The 17015-nt window shown below is 39.1% G+C and overlaps 1 protein-coding gene across 2 annotated transcripts; it reads right to left on the bottom strand.

Moving 5' to 3' along the window:
• Positions 1–2682: 2682 nt before the first annotated feature.
• Positions 2683–16765, bottom strand: mrpl1 (mitochondrial ribosomal protein L1). Of its 2 annotated transcripts, none has more exons than XM_038704085.1 (9): positions 16626–16765; positions 15341–15449; positions 14864–15131; positions 13344–13427; positions 12149–12220; positions 8192–8303; positions 7941–8041; positions 7240–7321; positions 2683–2843 (listed from the first exon to the last, which is right to left on the bottom strand). In XM_038704085.1, exons 1-9 carry the CDS (start codon positions 16654–16656, stop codon positions 2743–2745), a joined length of 960 nt encoding a protein of 319 aa, XP_038560013.1. In that variant the 5' UTR covers positions 16657–16765; the 3' UTR covers positions 2683–2742. The 2 variants fall into 2 exon arrangements, with proteins under 2 accessions (XP_038560013.1, XP_038560012.1); XM_038704084.1 differs by having other exon boundaries at positions 15341–15467; positions 16626–16698.
• Between the last annotated feature and the right edge of the window lie 250 nt (positions 16766–17015).

Raw genomic sequence — 17015 nt, 5'->3', positions numbered from 1 at the left:
AAATGTTTACTTAATTGTTGCATTTTGGGGGACTTAAGATTTCACACATGCTTCAGTTTTAATTGTGAAGAAATTGCCGGTGAAATCCCTTTTAGACCTAGGCTGCTAGGTCTAATCAACATTATCCAACTCCATCAATGGGTTTGTGCTGATGAGAACCTTTCAAGGCCATTCAGTCATTTTCAGATCTCATTTGTCTTCCTCAAATCCAACAAGCCTTCAAAATGTCAAAGGGAGGCACTGTGCACACTCACATACTGTAATCCAGTTATTCAGTGTTAGTTCCACATGCCTTTATGGATTACTGAGTAAAATATGTGGAGAGAAGAGAAAATCAAACGTTCTTTGGTGACAATTGTCATATTTCTGATGATTTTAGCTGCAACAGGTTGCAGGGAACCCTGAATCCAGTTTCAACAGGGGTCAGCAGCAAAGGCTGTGTCAATACTGCCTCCTGGTGTTTGGATGGCAGTACTACACCAATTGCTGTAGACATTAGTAGTAATTTTACATCAACGTGCATTTATCTGCTTACAGCAGCCTCTACTCTTCTGGTTTCAGGCTTTCCAACAGATTTTGGAACCTGACTGCAGATTTTTGCTCCCCCAGAGCATTAGGGAGGTCCAACACTGATTGAATGATAAGGTCGGGCTCACATTCGGCCTTCCGGTTCATTCCAAAGGTCAGGGTTGTTGCACATTTTCCATTTTAAAATTCCATACTTTTCCAGACTCACCAAATTCAAACCATATTTGACATCTGAATACAAATAGCTAGTTGTTTATGCAAATTAATTGCTTTTATATTGCCAAACACATGCCAGAGGATTGTAGCTAGTTAGGCTACTGTAGCCCGTGCTAATCAATTAATGTCAAACCACTGTGGCCTTTCAGTCCTCACTCCTACACAGAAAGTTGGACGTGTTCCACTGTCAAATATCACTGCACAAAGAGGATGTAGGAGAGATTGGGGATGGTTGGAACATTTTGGAAATTTCTGTCTCTATCTTTGAGCTCTTTTAAGACTTTAAGAAGTGCGTTCAAAATCTACTTCAAACTAGTTATATGTGTCTGATGTGTCTCTGCAACAGACAGAAAATGCATGGTTTAGTTTCAAAGACAAGGAGTAAAATGTTACAATTCACCCCATAGTCTGGGTTAGCCATAACATACCCTTGGGTAAAATGTAACATGTAATAAGGAATATGAGAAAAACTTGATATTGAAAGGTTTCTATTTACTTAAAATCACAAAATTGGTGTGCCTTGTGTGTGTGTAGAGGTGATCCAAGTAGCTTATTTACTGTCAGTCATAGTAGTGAACATGATGTGCAAATCTTAGGAACATAATATGCGCAAATGCGGGGAACCAGTTAGCTTACTGCTAGTGCATGCACCCAATGTTCAAGTCTAGACTGTGTTCAAGTCCCGTGGCACCTCGCCGCATGTCAGCCGCTCTCCCCCCCCCCAATTCTTTTCAATATTTGAATAAAGGATGAAAAACACATTTGAACATAATAACTCAACAAAACATTACTGTGTGTGTGTGTGTGTGTGTGTGTGTCACATACAGACATTCAAAGAAAACATAAATGCAGCTAACCCAGACTCTTGGACCATTTATCTTACAGCTAAAACATTAGAACTTGCGTGAAAAACACGCACAATAAACGCAATGAAAAAGTTTGATGAGTTTAACCACATAACAGGCAATAATGTAAAAAAAACACTTTACCTCAAAATTATGCATTTCCTTCTAAAAATTGGCTGTGGCTTCCACAGGGTACCACTTTTCCCCCTGTGGAAAAAGGGCTAAACTGAGCATGTGCAGAGCGAATCAGGGGGTTTGTAACGTGTTCCTGATTGGTGAAATTACAAGTGTTATAACTGATCCCCTCAATATAATGAATAAATAATTTTGTATTGTAATTTTCACTGCCTCTGCGCAGCCTTGTTTACTTATTGGGACATTGAACGCAGCCATAATGTATGGTTTATGCAGAAAAGAGTCTGTTTACTTTTATGATGACTACATGATTCAGAAATGTTCAAACAAGCTTAATATTTGGTTATTTTGATGCTATGAGTAAATGCAATTGAAAGAATTTTATATTTTAGACAAAGGGGGGGAATAGTCTGCAAACAAATATTTTGATACTCTATATTTGATATTCTTTTTATTTATATATATATAAATTACTAACACCAAATTACATACTTTTCTATACTGCAAACTCTGAAAGGTGTTGGATGGGACTGAGGTCAGGCCTCAGTGTAGGCCAGTCAAGTTCTTCCGCAACACACTGGGGAAACAATTTATTTATGGAGCTGGCTTTGAGCATGGGGGCAACACGCAACACAATTGTCTGAAATATTATTTTACGATGTAGCAATAACATTTATCTTCATTGGAACTGAAAAGCCAAAACCTCTTAAATAAACACTTTGAATACATTTTAGCTGGATTTTAAACACTTTTACAAGTATTACTTCAGGTAACATCCTAAAACCTTTTATGGACCTCTAGATGTCCTGTAAAACAATAAAAGTATCAACTGATTTATGGGCTGTAGTGGGTGATTATTTATAAAAGTCACTTTTCTCTCCAGGTCACCTTCTATGTGTTGTCCTCATTTTACTCTCCTGGGATCTTTTTAAAAGAATAGCTACTTGTACCCACGAGCCAAAGTCAGAACAAATACTTTATTCAATACAGTGAATATTTACAATCTGAGACAGACAGGTCAGTCCTTCTCCTCTGCTGGTTTTGGTAAAAAGTCTTCACTCTTGAACCACAGAGCTTCACTGGTGTGACTGGCGATGATAGCCCGCTTGATGAAAGGTCCTGAGGGGAGGAAGACGAGGAGAGAAAAGGTTTAAAGCGAGTCATCATTAAGAGCTTGTTTTAATGTGTTGAAAAAGTGACGTGTGAAGTCAAAAGCAGGAAATGTGAGAAGACATTGAAGGTGGTCATTTTATCCTCTGTTTTTGTTTTTAATATTTTTGTAAAGCACTTTGTGACTTCTGTGAATAAAAGCACTATTCAAACAAAGTTTATTTACATTTCAGTCAATTCTACCAGTCTCTACTAATCACATCTGCAGAATAAATCACTTTTCAATAAAGAACCCACCAACTAATTCACAAAAAAAAAAATTCACTTGGATGTTTTGATGCTAGAAGACCGTTCTCACAAGTGATGTGAAAACCTGAAGCCTCTGGAGCACATAAACTGAGAATAGGCTCTACAGCGGTAGAATTAATTTGAAAAAAATAATAATTTAATTTGTCTGTAAAAAAATAAAAAAATAAATAGCAATACCACACAATTTATTATTAACCTCCATCATGTGAAGTGAACATGACTGACTGAACAATACCTAACTTCTAATACTAGACCTGATAAACTTTTCTACACCTGACATGGAGCAGTTTTATACAAGAACAAGACAATATATGTTGCGGGAAGTTATTTAGAACTTAAAACAGCCAGAGTCTCCCTGGATAACAGCTGAAAACAAAAAAGGAAGCTTGAAAATGTTTATGTTTGTGGGAGATTATGCTAACAGCTGCCTTCAATCTCTCTCACACATCCTCTGTCTCGCTTTTATTTGAAAACATGCATGAATTCCCTGCAGTCTTTTATTTCTCTCATGAATTTACTTTTAACTTACTTATGAATAGTTATTTCAGCATTATTTTCTGCAGTAAGGTCTTTATTAATCAGCATATGGTTGTGCTTTTGTCATGAATAATTTCTGTAAGCCCCTTGGGGTTTTTCTTTCCCCCACCCACTGGTTGCATTTCCGCATTCTTTTCTGAGTTTTAAGCATTTATCTGTGAAGTTTCTTCTTGTTTCTGCCCACGCAGTGGCCATAAGCTTCGGTCCAAATGACTCTTTAAAAGACATGAAGGGAAAAAGCTTGAGCTACTGATGCGGCTAATTCAAGTTAACTATAAGTATATTCACATCTTCTGATCCTTGACTTCTGGGTGCAGAGGAAATTAAATTCTGCCCAGAGTCCTTGTGCGCCTCTTGTAAGAGAGTTGAACTGCTGCATAATGTTTGCTGGCATAAACTCAAAGACTCTTTGCTGACAGAGTTCAGAAAAGCCCAGGTGGCTCGGCCCGACGCACCGCCTTCATCGCCGAAAGCTGCTCGGTGATGAAAATTACAGAGTTGGAATGAGGCACTGAGAAAGTTGTTTCCGCTCCGCTACTGTAGCACTGAGGATGCTTTCTGTAGCCGGGCGGGTTCAGCAGAGCATTAACACTTCCAGGGTTAGTCCCACAGTGATCATTCAGGACAAAACTGCACAAAAGGTTTATAGTGAGCACTTTAAATAAAAACATCTGCTGCGGGTGCAGTCACAGACCTGCTGCTGGTTCCCTTTGCTCTAAAGCAAAGTGAAAAAGTTCAGACATCTGTCTAGGAAGTTCTTTTTGGTTCTGCTGATTTGTTTGTTTGATAATCAGCATGACATCTCAAACAATTTTTTTTTAATGAAAGTTGGTGGACTTTAGGCCATAGGTCAAGAAAGAGGCGATTGGTTTTTGACTCATTTCTGAAGGGTTTTTAACCTTGGGAGGTTTTGGAACTTAAATAATAAAAAAATAATAAATAAATAAATAAATATAAAAAATTCTCTATTGCATCTGTTATCAATATAAAAACAACCGGAGAATGTTCAGCCTTGGTGGAGCTTCACGCTCTCCAAGTGCTTTCTAATTTTATGATTTTGATTTATATTTAGGCTCATAAAATCCCAGGGTACACAGAAAAAAAATTGTGATTTGCAAGCAGATCTTTTATCGGGCAGAAGAATACATATAGATAAGATTATCACCATGAATGTATCGATGTCTGTGAAGGTTCTCATGTCATCCAGGTCATAGTAATCCAAAGAAGGGTAAAATCAAGGGCAACAGGACATGTTTGAAGGTACTGGAAGACATTTCGTCCCTCATCCAAGAGACTTCAGTTCTGAACTGCATGGATTGGATGAGGTACAAAACGTCTTTTAGTACCTTCAAACATGTCCTGTTGCCCTTGATTTTAACCTTCTTTTGATATGAATGTGTTCATGTTTTTTGCTGTTTGTGCTGCATTTCACATTAAAGCCTAAAAAATGTCTGTTTTCACAGGCGCCAGGAGGATACAATGTACCACATACAGTGTTAGTATGCTTTCACACACAAGGTTCAGTTTAAATCTGACAGCCATTTGGATAAAAATTTGGCGATATGAATATCCAAACATGAGTGATCATATGATCGTGATGCAAGCAACTGTACTGACGTCAACCTGTACGAGGAGACTTAATACAAAGTGTGGATGGATGTGTATGGTTGGAACATAATCTGTACCTCTACATGAAGAGAAAGTGTGCATGTTATGACAAAGTTATTAGTGACACTCATACAATGTTCAAGCCTTGATGGAATTTGTTTTCCTACGACAATTGCTGTTGGAAACATTGGCACTTAACTGTAACAACTTAGCGACCCTTAGAAGAAGTCTTGCCCCATTCAGCCATGAGCACGTGGTTCTGCCCACCCATACAGTACATAGGTCTACACAATTTTCCTGCGTACAGCAAAATGGGCACCAATTTTGTTGAAACAAAGTTACACGCCACTTCACTTTGTTGATGAGGAGCATTCAAGTGAAACCCACAACAAAACAGCAGTAAACACTCACAAATGAACTCCGTGTGTAAACAGCCTTCAACAGTCTATGTAAAACGCAATGAAAGATGGCTGTAAAACTAATAAGAAAACCAATTAGTGGTCAGTCGTCTGCTGAAGAGACAAATGCCTGAGTGGCAATATGGGCCTCAAGAGAGAAATCCAAGATAAATGGGAAAGTAAAGAGTTCTTGATATGATAAGTTCCAGGGCACAAAGGGCCACTGGTTTTAAAGCGTCCGCAATCAGTGTTTCTGAAAGCTCTGCAGTTTACTTCAGTGGGGGAACTGTTAATGACATTTTATTTAGCAAGCTCAGAATCTATTAGATTTTAGATCATTTAAGCCTCTCCCTCTAACGAGGGTCCATTAGCTGATGATTATGCTCTGCATCTTATTATTGTATGCAAAGTGAAGCAAATGTACAGAAGATCAGAATTAACTCAAACACACTGAACAGCCAGAATTTCTTACTTCGACTCCGGGGTAATTTTCATTCAGTGTTTAAAGGGCCGTACCGATGTTTTAAAAAGGTTTTAGTTTTTCTTGACTACAAACCATGTATCATTTTTCTTATCATCTTTAAATGCAAGCAATACAGTTCCAGATAGTTCCATTTATTTGTCCCACCACTGCAGGCAGCTATTACCTTTCCATTCATTGTGTACATTATGAAAATCAATTAGCAGACTCCTGTTGTGTGATCCATCACGGGGATCATAAAGTTTGCATTATTTTTGCCAGTGTTACATTAGTGATGTGTGGTAGTGCAATCTAAATGCAGATTGATTTGAAACATCATGGCAATAACGTTATTCTGACACAAACAAATGTAGTTTATGTTCACTGATGAATGTGTTCAGAAATGAATGGAAACCAAAGCAGTGGATGCCTGGAACAGTCAACAAAGAGATAATTTAATAAATGGGATAAAACATGTTCCCTTAAATGCATCAATCCACGTGTTTTTAAAAAACATTGTGGGTAAAAGTTCCAGACCTGGAACCTGCAAGTTAACTTGAATGGTTGTAAAGTTTATAGTAATTTATTGTGCAAGTCAGTCAAACCAGCAAAGTTAGTTAGTCGGGCTAAATTCTCCACCTCTGGATCCACATGAAGCACAGCTAGCTATGAGTTCCACCCACCAGTTTGCTCTAATGTATAAATACAGTCTAGTAACTACAGGAAAGGGCTACAAATATGAGGTAAAAAAAACAAACAAGAAAGTTAAAAACACAATACGCCTGGAAAAAAGGTTGCTGTAGTCTCTACTAGTATACAAACTACAGAGCTGTAAACTGAACCAGGGAGGGAGATCAAACCTAGCCAGCAGATAAAAGTTGACACATTTTGAAAAAGTTCTTTCCAACTACCATTTTACTAATAAAAAAAAAAAAAAATCAAATCAACTATGTGCCATCATATCCTGAAGAGTTGTGAAAACAGTTGGATAGAGTTTGTCAGCTGCTGCTGACAGAAGAGCAGCTGTCAAATCATTTTAAGTCAGTGCTTGAACTAGTGTGTTGTGATGATTGGCTGGTTTTGATGAACATACCCGTACTGGCTGGTCGGTGGGAGCAAACATCAGCCAGGATAGTTTGCAGGTTGGCAAAGATGTGTTCTTTGGGCATGTCGAGCTGTGCAGGGAAGAGAAAATAGGATGAGATAAAATCTTACTACTGTAACTACACAAAATGTATTTTATACAATATTTCGTTTTTCTCTTTCTATTGTTGAAATGTTTGTCTCAGAGCTACATTTTCTGTTTCTGTAATCTCCTGTTTTTTTCCCCATTTTTACAACACAAAACAACGATGTGCTGCCTCCAAATGGAACTTGTGAGGTTGTATTTTCATCATTTTCAGCCATTTAAAAAGGACTTTATGATCTTTGGCAATTCAAAATGTAGCCAGGTGGAAGCTGTAGAAGCACACACACGGGGACACAACAAGATGCCAACGCTGATTTTCATGCCTAAATACACCCCATTTCCCACAGTCTTCCACAGGGAGCACAGATTTTATTTTCCAGTTTCCTGTTAGGAATACAAACTTTTTTTAATCAGGATTTAATTCTTAACTTTGACCACTTTAACTTGCAGCATTTAAAATGTAAAATGGTCTCTTCCCTGGACATTGAAGGCCTCCTCTTGTTGAAAGAGAGATTCACACCTTCACATAGCTTTTCTCAGATATCACTATCAGCTGTAATAATCCCACTCAGTGCTAGGCTCTGCACCCATTTGTTGAGACGTACCATGGCTATCTGGGTCCTGACGTAGCAGTCGCTCTCCACCATGTACTCATGACCGGTTTTAAACAACTCCAACATCTTGGGAATGTGGATGCCGACTGAGCCTGTGAGACAGGGAAAAGAAGTGATCAGCACTGATAGCCTTGAGTAAGTTTACACTCTAGATATTTAACCTAGTTCAGTTAACCTTGCAAGTTAAGTTTTAATTTGGCAAGACACACTAAGGTGACATTCTGTTTTGACCCTCAGCTTACCTCTCTTGCTCTTAGGAAACTTCTTCCTCAATTTGTTTTTCAGCGGCACGAGCTTCGGCAGGATATCTGGCACTGCTACATAGAAGTCTGCTGAAATCTCGTCATCTAAGATCTGGAAATGAATAAAATCTGGTTAAACTTTAAAGACTCCTGCGGGGAGACATGACATTTAGATACAAATACAGACAGAGAGCCTGAACTGCACACAATGAATGGACAGACAGATTGAAGCTGATGCGTGTGCACATTATCAGGTGTGCACCATGGGTAACTAATTTATTTGTCTTTCCTGTTTGATTTTCTGAAAAAAAATTCCGATCCTGTTCTGCAGCCAAAAAACAAAGGATGGGAACATGGCAGCTATCTGGCTTCTTTGTACCTATTTTAGTTGCCAAATCTTCATTAAGGCAGAAACACAAATTGTGTAGCAGCCTTTGTAAATGTGATCTACAGTAGGTGCTGCCATAAATGCAGGTGAACCATTAGCTGAAGGTGACTCAAAGACAAAGAAATTTCAATCAATAACAATATAAACTAATAATATACAATAAATATTCAATAAATGTTTGATTTTATTCACTTGAATCATAAAGGAATTATGACTTAATTGTTTATTAAGATGGTTATTTTGTTGAGGAAAAAGGACTGAAAAAAAATCTTTTACTTAATTTTACTCATGCATGTGTGTTGAAAAAGATTTTATCATAATTGTTTTGAATGTTCTACCTCAGATTTGTGAAGTGATCCACTGTTTGGCATCAAGTGTTGACCATAAAGACGAGTTTAAACCACAATTAACCATTACCATTAACCAATTATCGATATCAAAAGATATGAAACTTTTTATCGTGATAACATTTTTGGCCATATCGTCCAGCCCTAATTTAACAACAAAAGAAACTTATAGCCTTAAAAATTGACATCAAGTTGAAATATGTTTAGATATTAAACCGTCTAAGCAAAAACAAAATACTATCAGCATCAACAAATTAGTTTATTGCAGCTACTGTGACGCAACATGTTTCTATTATTGTGTCCACAGATTTTATATTTTCACATTTTTTAAGTTGTCTTTTCGTGCTTGGTGTTTTTTGTTTCACTGTTGCGTGACCAGTGTTGGGCAGTAACGCGTTACTGTAATATTATTACTTTTCCCAGTATCTAGCAGTGTAACTAATAAGTTAACTAATCAGTAAGGCTGCGTTACTGCATTACCGAACACACCATCCTTGACGTGAATGCACGTTCATGCAGCAGCTATGCTGCACCGGACTTTGTTGTTCATGTCAGCTGTTAAAGGAAGAAAGGAGAACGAGGCGTTCTTTCCACAGCTGTGAGTAGTTACTGCCATTACTGTGTCACAGTCTAAGATGCAAAGAACATTGTTGTCTATTTTAAACTGTGCAACCTGCAAAAAGCTTTCAATCGCAAACAATTCTACATTTAATTTATTGAAGCATCTTCTGAAGCAGCACAAAAATGTGAAACTTACAGAATGAAACTCCGGCAGCTACTGCAACTGATGCTTGGACTCGACGGGAGAGTGTGGCGTTAACGTAACGTTTTGTAAAAGTACTGAATACTGCTCATATAAATAGGCTACATGTGCAGAAAAACAGTAGTTCAATAGTTGGGATACCTAGTTTATTTGTTTTTATTTCAGCCGGAGGTGTAAAGAAATGTGGGGGTGTGGTAGTGAGAGCAGCGTTTCCCATAATTATAAACGTCACCAGATAATGGATAGTCTTTTTTTTTTTTTTTTTTTTTTTTTCTTACTAGGCATATTTAAAATAGCATTTGATTGAGGAGCCGTATTGAGGTGCATATATTCGTGCAGCAACTCCTCTCTCTCTCTCTCTCATGACTGCATTCTGTGGGAAACACTGGAAAGTAACAGTAGTAACGTAACATAATGAGTAATGTATCTACTTACTTTTATCACACAGTATTAAGTAATATTATTACTTTTTTAAAGGAATATATTACAAATTCTGTGTAACACTTGCCCAACACTGTGCGTGAATAATTGTTCTTGAGGTAAAAATAAAGTCCTTAACATACACACTGCCCCAGAAATCGCCACCATGAAGCCTTACATGGTCTATACCGACCAAGCAACAAAAGCAGCAGCTGCAGTCACTCTGTCAGTGTCAACTAGCCAGTCCGGTGTAGACAAGGTTTAAGTCAAAGCATTACAACCTTAACTGCACAGCTCAGACGTTTCAGTATGTTTACCTGTGTGAATGTGAAACACAATAGCAAGTGTTTGCATTTAAAATTAAACAAACTGATGGTCTATTCTCTACTGTTTGAAAAGTCTTCAAATGTAAACTCAGCAAAAAAAGAAACGTCCCTTTTTCAGGACTGTGTATTTCAACAATAATGTTATAAAAATCCAAACAACTTTACAGATCTTCATTGTAAAGGGTTTAAACAATGTTTTCCATGCATGTTCAATTTACCATAATCAATTAATTAACATGCACCTGTGGAATGGTCATTAAGACCTTAACAGCTTACAGAGAGTAGGCACTTAAGGTCACAGTTCTAAAAACGCAGGACACTAAAGAGACTTGTCTACCGACTGTGAAAAACACCCAAAGAAAGATGCCCAGGGTCCCTGCTCATCTGCGTGAATGTGCATTAGGCATGCTGCAGGGAAGCATGAGGACTGCTGATGTGGCCAGGGCAATAAATTGCCATGTCCACACTGTGAGACGCCTACGACAGCGCTACAGGGAGACAGGAAGGACAGCTGATCATCCTCGCAGTGGAAGACCACGTGTAACAACACCTGCACAGGATCGGTATATCCGAATATCACACCTGCGTGACAGGTACAGGATGGCCACAACAACTGCCCGAGTCACACCAGGAACACACAATCCCTCCATCAGTGCTCAGACTGTCCGCAATAGGCTGAGAGAGGCTGGACTGAGGGCTTGTAGGCCTGTTGTAAGGCAGGTCCTTACCAGACATCACCAGCACCAACGCCGCCTATGGGCACAAACCCACCTTCGCTGGACCAGACAGGAATGGCAAAAAGTGCTCTTCACTGATGAGTCACGGTTTTGTCTCACCAGGGGTGATGGACGGATTCGTGTTTATCGTCGAAGGAATGAGCGTTACACCGAGGCCTGTACTCTGGAGCGGGATCGATTTGGAGGTGGGGGGTCCGTCATGGTCTGGGGCGGTATATCACATCACCATCGGACTGAGCTTGTTGTCATTGCAGGCAATCTCAATGCCTTGCGGTACAGGGAAGACATCCTCCTCCCTCATGTGGTACCCTTTATGCATGCTCATCCGGAGATGATCCTCCAGCAGGACAATGCCACCAGCCATACTGCTCGTTCTGTGCGTGAGTTTCTGCATGACAGCAATGTCAGTGTTCTGCCATGGCCAGCGAAGAGCCCGGATCTCAATCCCATTGAGCACGTCTGGGACCTGTTGGATCGCAGGGTGAGGGCTAGGGCCATTCCCCCCAGAAATGTCCAGGAACTTGCAAGTGCCTTGGTGGAAGAGTGGGGTAACATCTCACAGCAAGAACTGACAAATCTGGTCCAGTCCATGAGGAGGAGATGCACTGCAGTACTTCAAGCAGCTGGTGGCCACACCAGATACTGACTGGCACTTTTGATTTTGAGCCTCCCTTCATTCAGGGACAGATTATTCTCTTTCTGTTAGTCACATGTCTGTGAAACATTTTTCGTTTATGTCTTATGGTGTTGACTCTTTTAGTGTTCATACAAATATTTACACACATTAAGTTTACTGAAAGAAAAAACAGTTGAAAGTCAGAGGACGTTTCTTTTTTTGCTGAGTTTATAATAGAAAACCTTTAATGCTTGATTTTGTTCATTTTTAACTCAGATTGGAGTTGTTGATTTGGAAAACATCTTTTGTAACAAGCTAATACGTCGCTAGTATTCCACAGAGGTTGTTTAACCAACTCACCGGCTGTATGAGCTCTGTTCCTCCAGCAAACACAGCTCCGTTCTCCTGGGCAACTTTAGCTTGATTAGCATCCTTCAGAGAAAACAAAGGCAACGTTACCCATTTAAATCTGATTTGGGTGTGGCAAAGTCTGGCAGACCCCACCAGTGTCAGTCATTACGGTCATTAACATGCGCATCCAAGTTACAACCCACAACCTGTGCTGCTCGACAGGAATATTAATCAAATCCCACTTGTGGGTTTCTGTGATCTAAGCAGTCGCTACAGGAGACCATTCTACGGAAGCCCTAAGCAGCCATCGATTCATATCTTTATTTTACTCCGTTTTCCCGTGATAACGAGATAATTATCTTGTGATCTCGAGATAACAAAACAGTCCAGCAGGTTACTGTAAACAGCAGTTTAACGCAGGGGTTGGCAAGAATGTTTCTTAATGGTAATTTCAAGGTGGTTTTAGTGTCACTGATTAGCTCAGTGGGTAAGGTACACGACTCAGTCTTAAGATTGTGAGTTCAATCCTCATTGAAGACCAACTTAAAAAAAAAAAAAAAAACTTTCATATTCCTCTTCAACAAAGTTGTTATGAAGATGACTGATTCACATGCTCTCAATCACGTGCTGGAGTGTGCGCATCCCGGCGATTGGTCCACATTCATCAACCTATGGACTTCATTCACCCATCATTCAGGGGAATCCATTTAACTACACATTTCCGGGCGGGAAATGATTGGATTCCCCTGAATCTCTTGATAAGAACTTTGTTGAAGAGAATGATTAAAAAACAAACACAAAAGAAGAATAAAAAAACTTTGCAGAGATGGTTGCAAGTCCTACACTCTACCAAGTGAGCTAAATGCTGACTCAGCAAACTGACACATAATTATCGTAAAGAAACGCACCTGCCGATACCTGTATTCAGCTATGGTTTGTTATTTCGAGATCATGAAATAATTATCCCGTTATCACGAGAAAACGGAGTAAAATAAAAATATGAATCGATGGCCGCCTTAGGGCTTCCGTACCATTCATTACGAACGTGACAAATTAAAAAGGTTCTGCTGCTACACATCTGAATCATGTTCCAACAATATTAAAGCAATTCATCAACAGGAGGCAATCAATTGCCTATTAAATTAAGATTCAGTGAGGCTGAAAGGGAAGATTTTAAAAAATGAATTAAAGTTGTTTTTTTTACCTCAGTAAAAACTAAAACTTTGTTCATCTGTGTCTTGAAGGGGTGCGGTAAGTGCACCGTGCTGACGAAGGGATCCACTTTTTTCTGTGAGGAGAAAAAAATAAAATGATTAAATTACTCTCGTTATCTACACTGACTATGCTCCAGCAAATAAAGGATTTGGGAGAAAACACTATATAAAAAGAGGGATGTCAATCATACACCAGGCTTAGATAATCTATTATTAAATCTATTCCACCACCACTTTCCACTGGAGTGTTCTTAATTTATTATGCATAGGAACATTGGTTCTGCTTAGTTCTGTGGAGACAGACGGATGAGAGTAAGACTAAGTAGTAAGTAAGTCTATCTCATGTGGACTGTCTGGACACCAAAGCAGCTCTGTAGTCTTGTAATGAAGAAACTCACTCATTAGGTTTTCAGTCCCTTGTGTTACACTGTTGTTGCCGATTAACCAAAACTGCTCATGTTGCAAAGACGGATGCTAAATATCACTCAGATTTGTGGAGGTGAGGCGTAACAGCGGGGGGAAAAAACTAAATAAAAACAAGTGTGCCAAGTCTGACTGCTATAATATATATAAATAATACAAAAAGTGTTTAACAGACACATTGGCAGGTGATCAACCGTTACAGGGATGTCCTGTTCTACTCTGAGGATCCAGCTAGATGGTTAAAAAAAAAAAGCAGCCAGTCAATTCTGGGATGCAGCAGTGATTAAAAACGTTGAAGTTGAATCCAAATGTTCAGATGCAAAATTCATAGCAATACAGACGTGACAATTGAGCTATACAGCCCAAATGTTCCATAGTAATTTGAAGAGCTCTTTTGTTATTTTTAATGTGGGTGTATTTGGGTTTGATTTTTCAATCTTGGCCTTATAATCTGGATTTACTTATATTAAAATTATAGCCTGACCTGACAGGTGTTTCTATTATTTTGTCCACCCCATTTATATCAATGAGGGTAGGTTAAATAACAGAAACACCTCTCTGTACAATGTAATACAGTTCAACAGCACTACAACTTACATCCTCCAAAGTGACCATACAGAATAAAGACATCTCTAAAACAGTTTTAACACAAACTGAAAATTTTCACCTTCAGGAAGGAGGATTTACTGCAGGACTGTTGTATTAGACTGCATTCGTTTTAGCTAGCTGTGAATAAATAATAACTGAGTGCATATGAGCCTTGGCAATTTATCAGTCACACTCTAGTTTTTATCTGCATTTAGACAGGCAGATGTTCACAAAATTGCATCCTACTAAGAAGAAAATCTACCCACGTGCAAGTGCGAGGATCCTCAACTAAGGATTTGATGCGAGAATCATATTAGCAGCAAAAATGCTCAGCTATAGAAAGCTCTAAGTTGAATGATATTTTGTTTCCTCCCTATTCGTTCCATGTTCCAGTGTGGCAGCTCATAACAGGAAATACTTTTGATTTGTGACGTGGTTGGACAACACGTATTAAGAACCACTTCTTTTCTAGAGAAGAACACAGCTGCGGTGATGTTACCTTTTTCTCCAGTTTCATGTTTAGCCTCAGATCGATGTAAACTGGCTGCTTGTGGGGAGTGAAATCCAACGCCTGAAACTTCTTCAGCATGTCAATGGCATCTGCTGCGTCATAGATCGTCCTGGGGTAGTACCTCATAATGTACACGTCATCCACAGGCGCCCACGCCGTCTTGCCATAAGGCTTATGTCTGTCTTTGTCATCGATGACTCTCTTTTGTATCTTCTCCTCCTTACCTGTGTCCTCTTTCTTGTCTTTCTTTAGTGGCCTGACAAACAATAAGTGAGATGTTAAACTGAGAAATATTTGGGTCATCGATCTCGATAGTCTTTATGGTTCACATGAACAAATTGGTTCTAGTAGGCAACTGTTGGGATGGTGAAGCAAAATGATGTTGGCAAACAGCTCTAAAAAGTCAGAAAGTCCTCTGTTAATGAGGATCTTTAACGCTGGTTTTCCTAAGGTTTGTAAACTCACCTAACAGCCGCGAAAGTCCTGGCAGGTAGATTCCTCGGTGCAGTCTGTGAGACGCCTTTGTAGGCGGGGCTGCCGGCTCTCAGCAGCTGCCTCTGGCATCCTGCTAAAACTGGAAAAGGGAAAAAAGCTGCATAACAAACAAAAACAGACACGGGGTACAGCTGATGACTGCCATTTAACTCAGACAGATACCGTTCTCTCTTTGTGTGACACAACATGAACCAGAGTTTGAAAATGTTTTCTGACATTATAAAATACCTTTTCATTTAGCATTTTGCATAAACCGAGTAGTTTATGCGCTCTGCAAAGTGTATGCATCAGTGCTTATCTCTGGCAAAGTGAAGCAGACCGCATGTTATTTGCATGAAACTGGAATAATTTGCTAACTGCTTGTGGAGGAAAAACTGTCAGTGTCAATATTATTTTATCAAGGTGACAGCGAGCTCATGCAAATGTAAAGCTTGTGTGAACTTTCCCCCTGTATTAAAGGCTCTGTTTTACCATCAAAAGCACACCAAATATCATTATCATTCTCGTATAGTCTGTAGTCGTGTAGTCTGTAATAGAAGTGTTGTGGTTAGGCCCGGGCAGGCAAAGTGTGCAAAGTTTAACTGATTTGAAGATACAGCTCTCTCTGTTACTGCTCTGTGGTCCTTCACCTTATGTGTTCAACAGTATACAGTCCCTTACACCGTTTGGGGGTTTTTTGCACGAAATTGCGTTCAGAAATCTTTCAGTTAAACATGCCTTTTCTTATAAGCATAGACAGGAGCACAAATGTTAATTGAATCATTTACGTTAACTCAGCTGATTCGGCATACATATGATCCACAAAGCAACATATTCATTTACCTTAATTAAGACTTTTTGAACTCGTTAGCACTTCTCATCGCTAACGTTACCCACCAAGATGTGTTTTGGTTCAAGGACGCTCAGCAAAGAGCGAAAATAATTCCGTAATTAAAACCTTCCTTGTTAATTACATTATAGCCGAATTAAACGGAGAATCTCAATAATGCAGACACACTCTTAAATAATGCTGCTCCATCTGTGGAGTTAATCAATACGCAAGTGGACATTAAAATTACACATATTTGCTATGTGGTTTGCTGTATGTATTTGAGGGCTAGCGAGCAGAACCGCAGGCAAACTAACAAGCCTCTTTAACCGAAACAAGAAACCAAACAGGAAGACGGTGAGAATTAGCATGTATTTCTCTTAACAAACACATCGCCTGCTTTTTGACTGCCAGTTAGAAGAAAGGAAATTATAATAAACAACTGACCTTTCCACACACTCCGCGTGCAAGTTGCCATATCTGGGAATACCTCCGGTCCGTCAGAAAACAACGAGCCACACTGAACAGTTCCACATGGCAAATGAAACCCTGCAACCTATAAATTACCTAACCTATTAGTAAATACTTAAACGCACATTGAATACTACTTAAATATAGGATTGTTAATCACGTGTTTGATATACTACCAATCTTCCCCTGTTTTATTACTAAAATTTGATTGAACAAGAAAATGTCGTTGCTGGAATAACGGCATGCCGAATTTTCAAGAGGCTTATAAATATTTAAATTAAACATGAACTGATACTCTGCACTCTATGTAGCTCTCTATATTATACTAAACTGCGATTTAATTGTAGTTTGTTAAAAAACCGCTTT

Source organism: Micropterus salmoides, unplaced genomic scaffold (genome assembly GCF_014851395.1).
Source record: "Micropterus salmoides isolate LMB-PRFRI ecotype aquatic unplaced genomic scaffold, ASM1485139v1 Ms_hic_scaffold_7, whole genome shotgun sequence".
In the NCBI taxonomy this organism is placed as follows: domain Eukaryota; kingdom Metazoa; phylum Chordata; class Actinopteri; order Centrarchiformes; family Centrarchidae; genus Micropterus; species Micropterus salmoides.
This window is presented reverse-complemented; position numbering and strand designations above follow the sequence as displayed.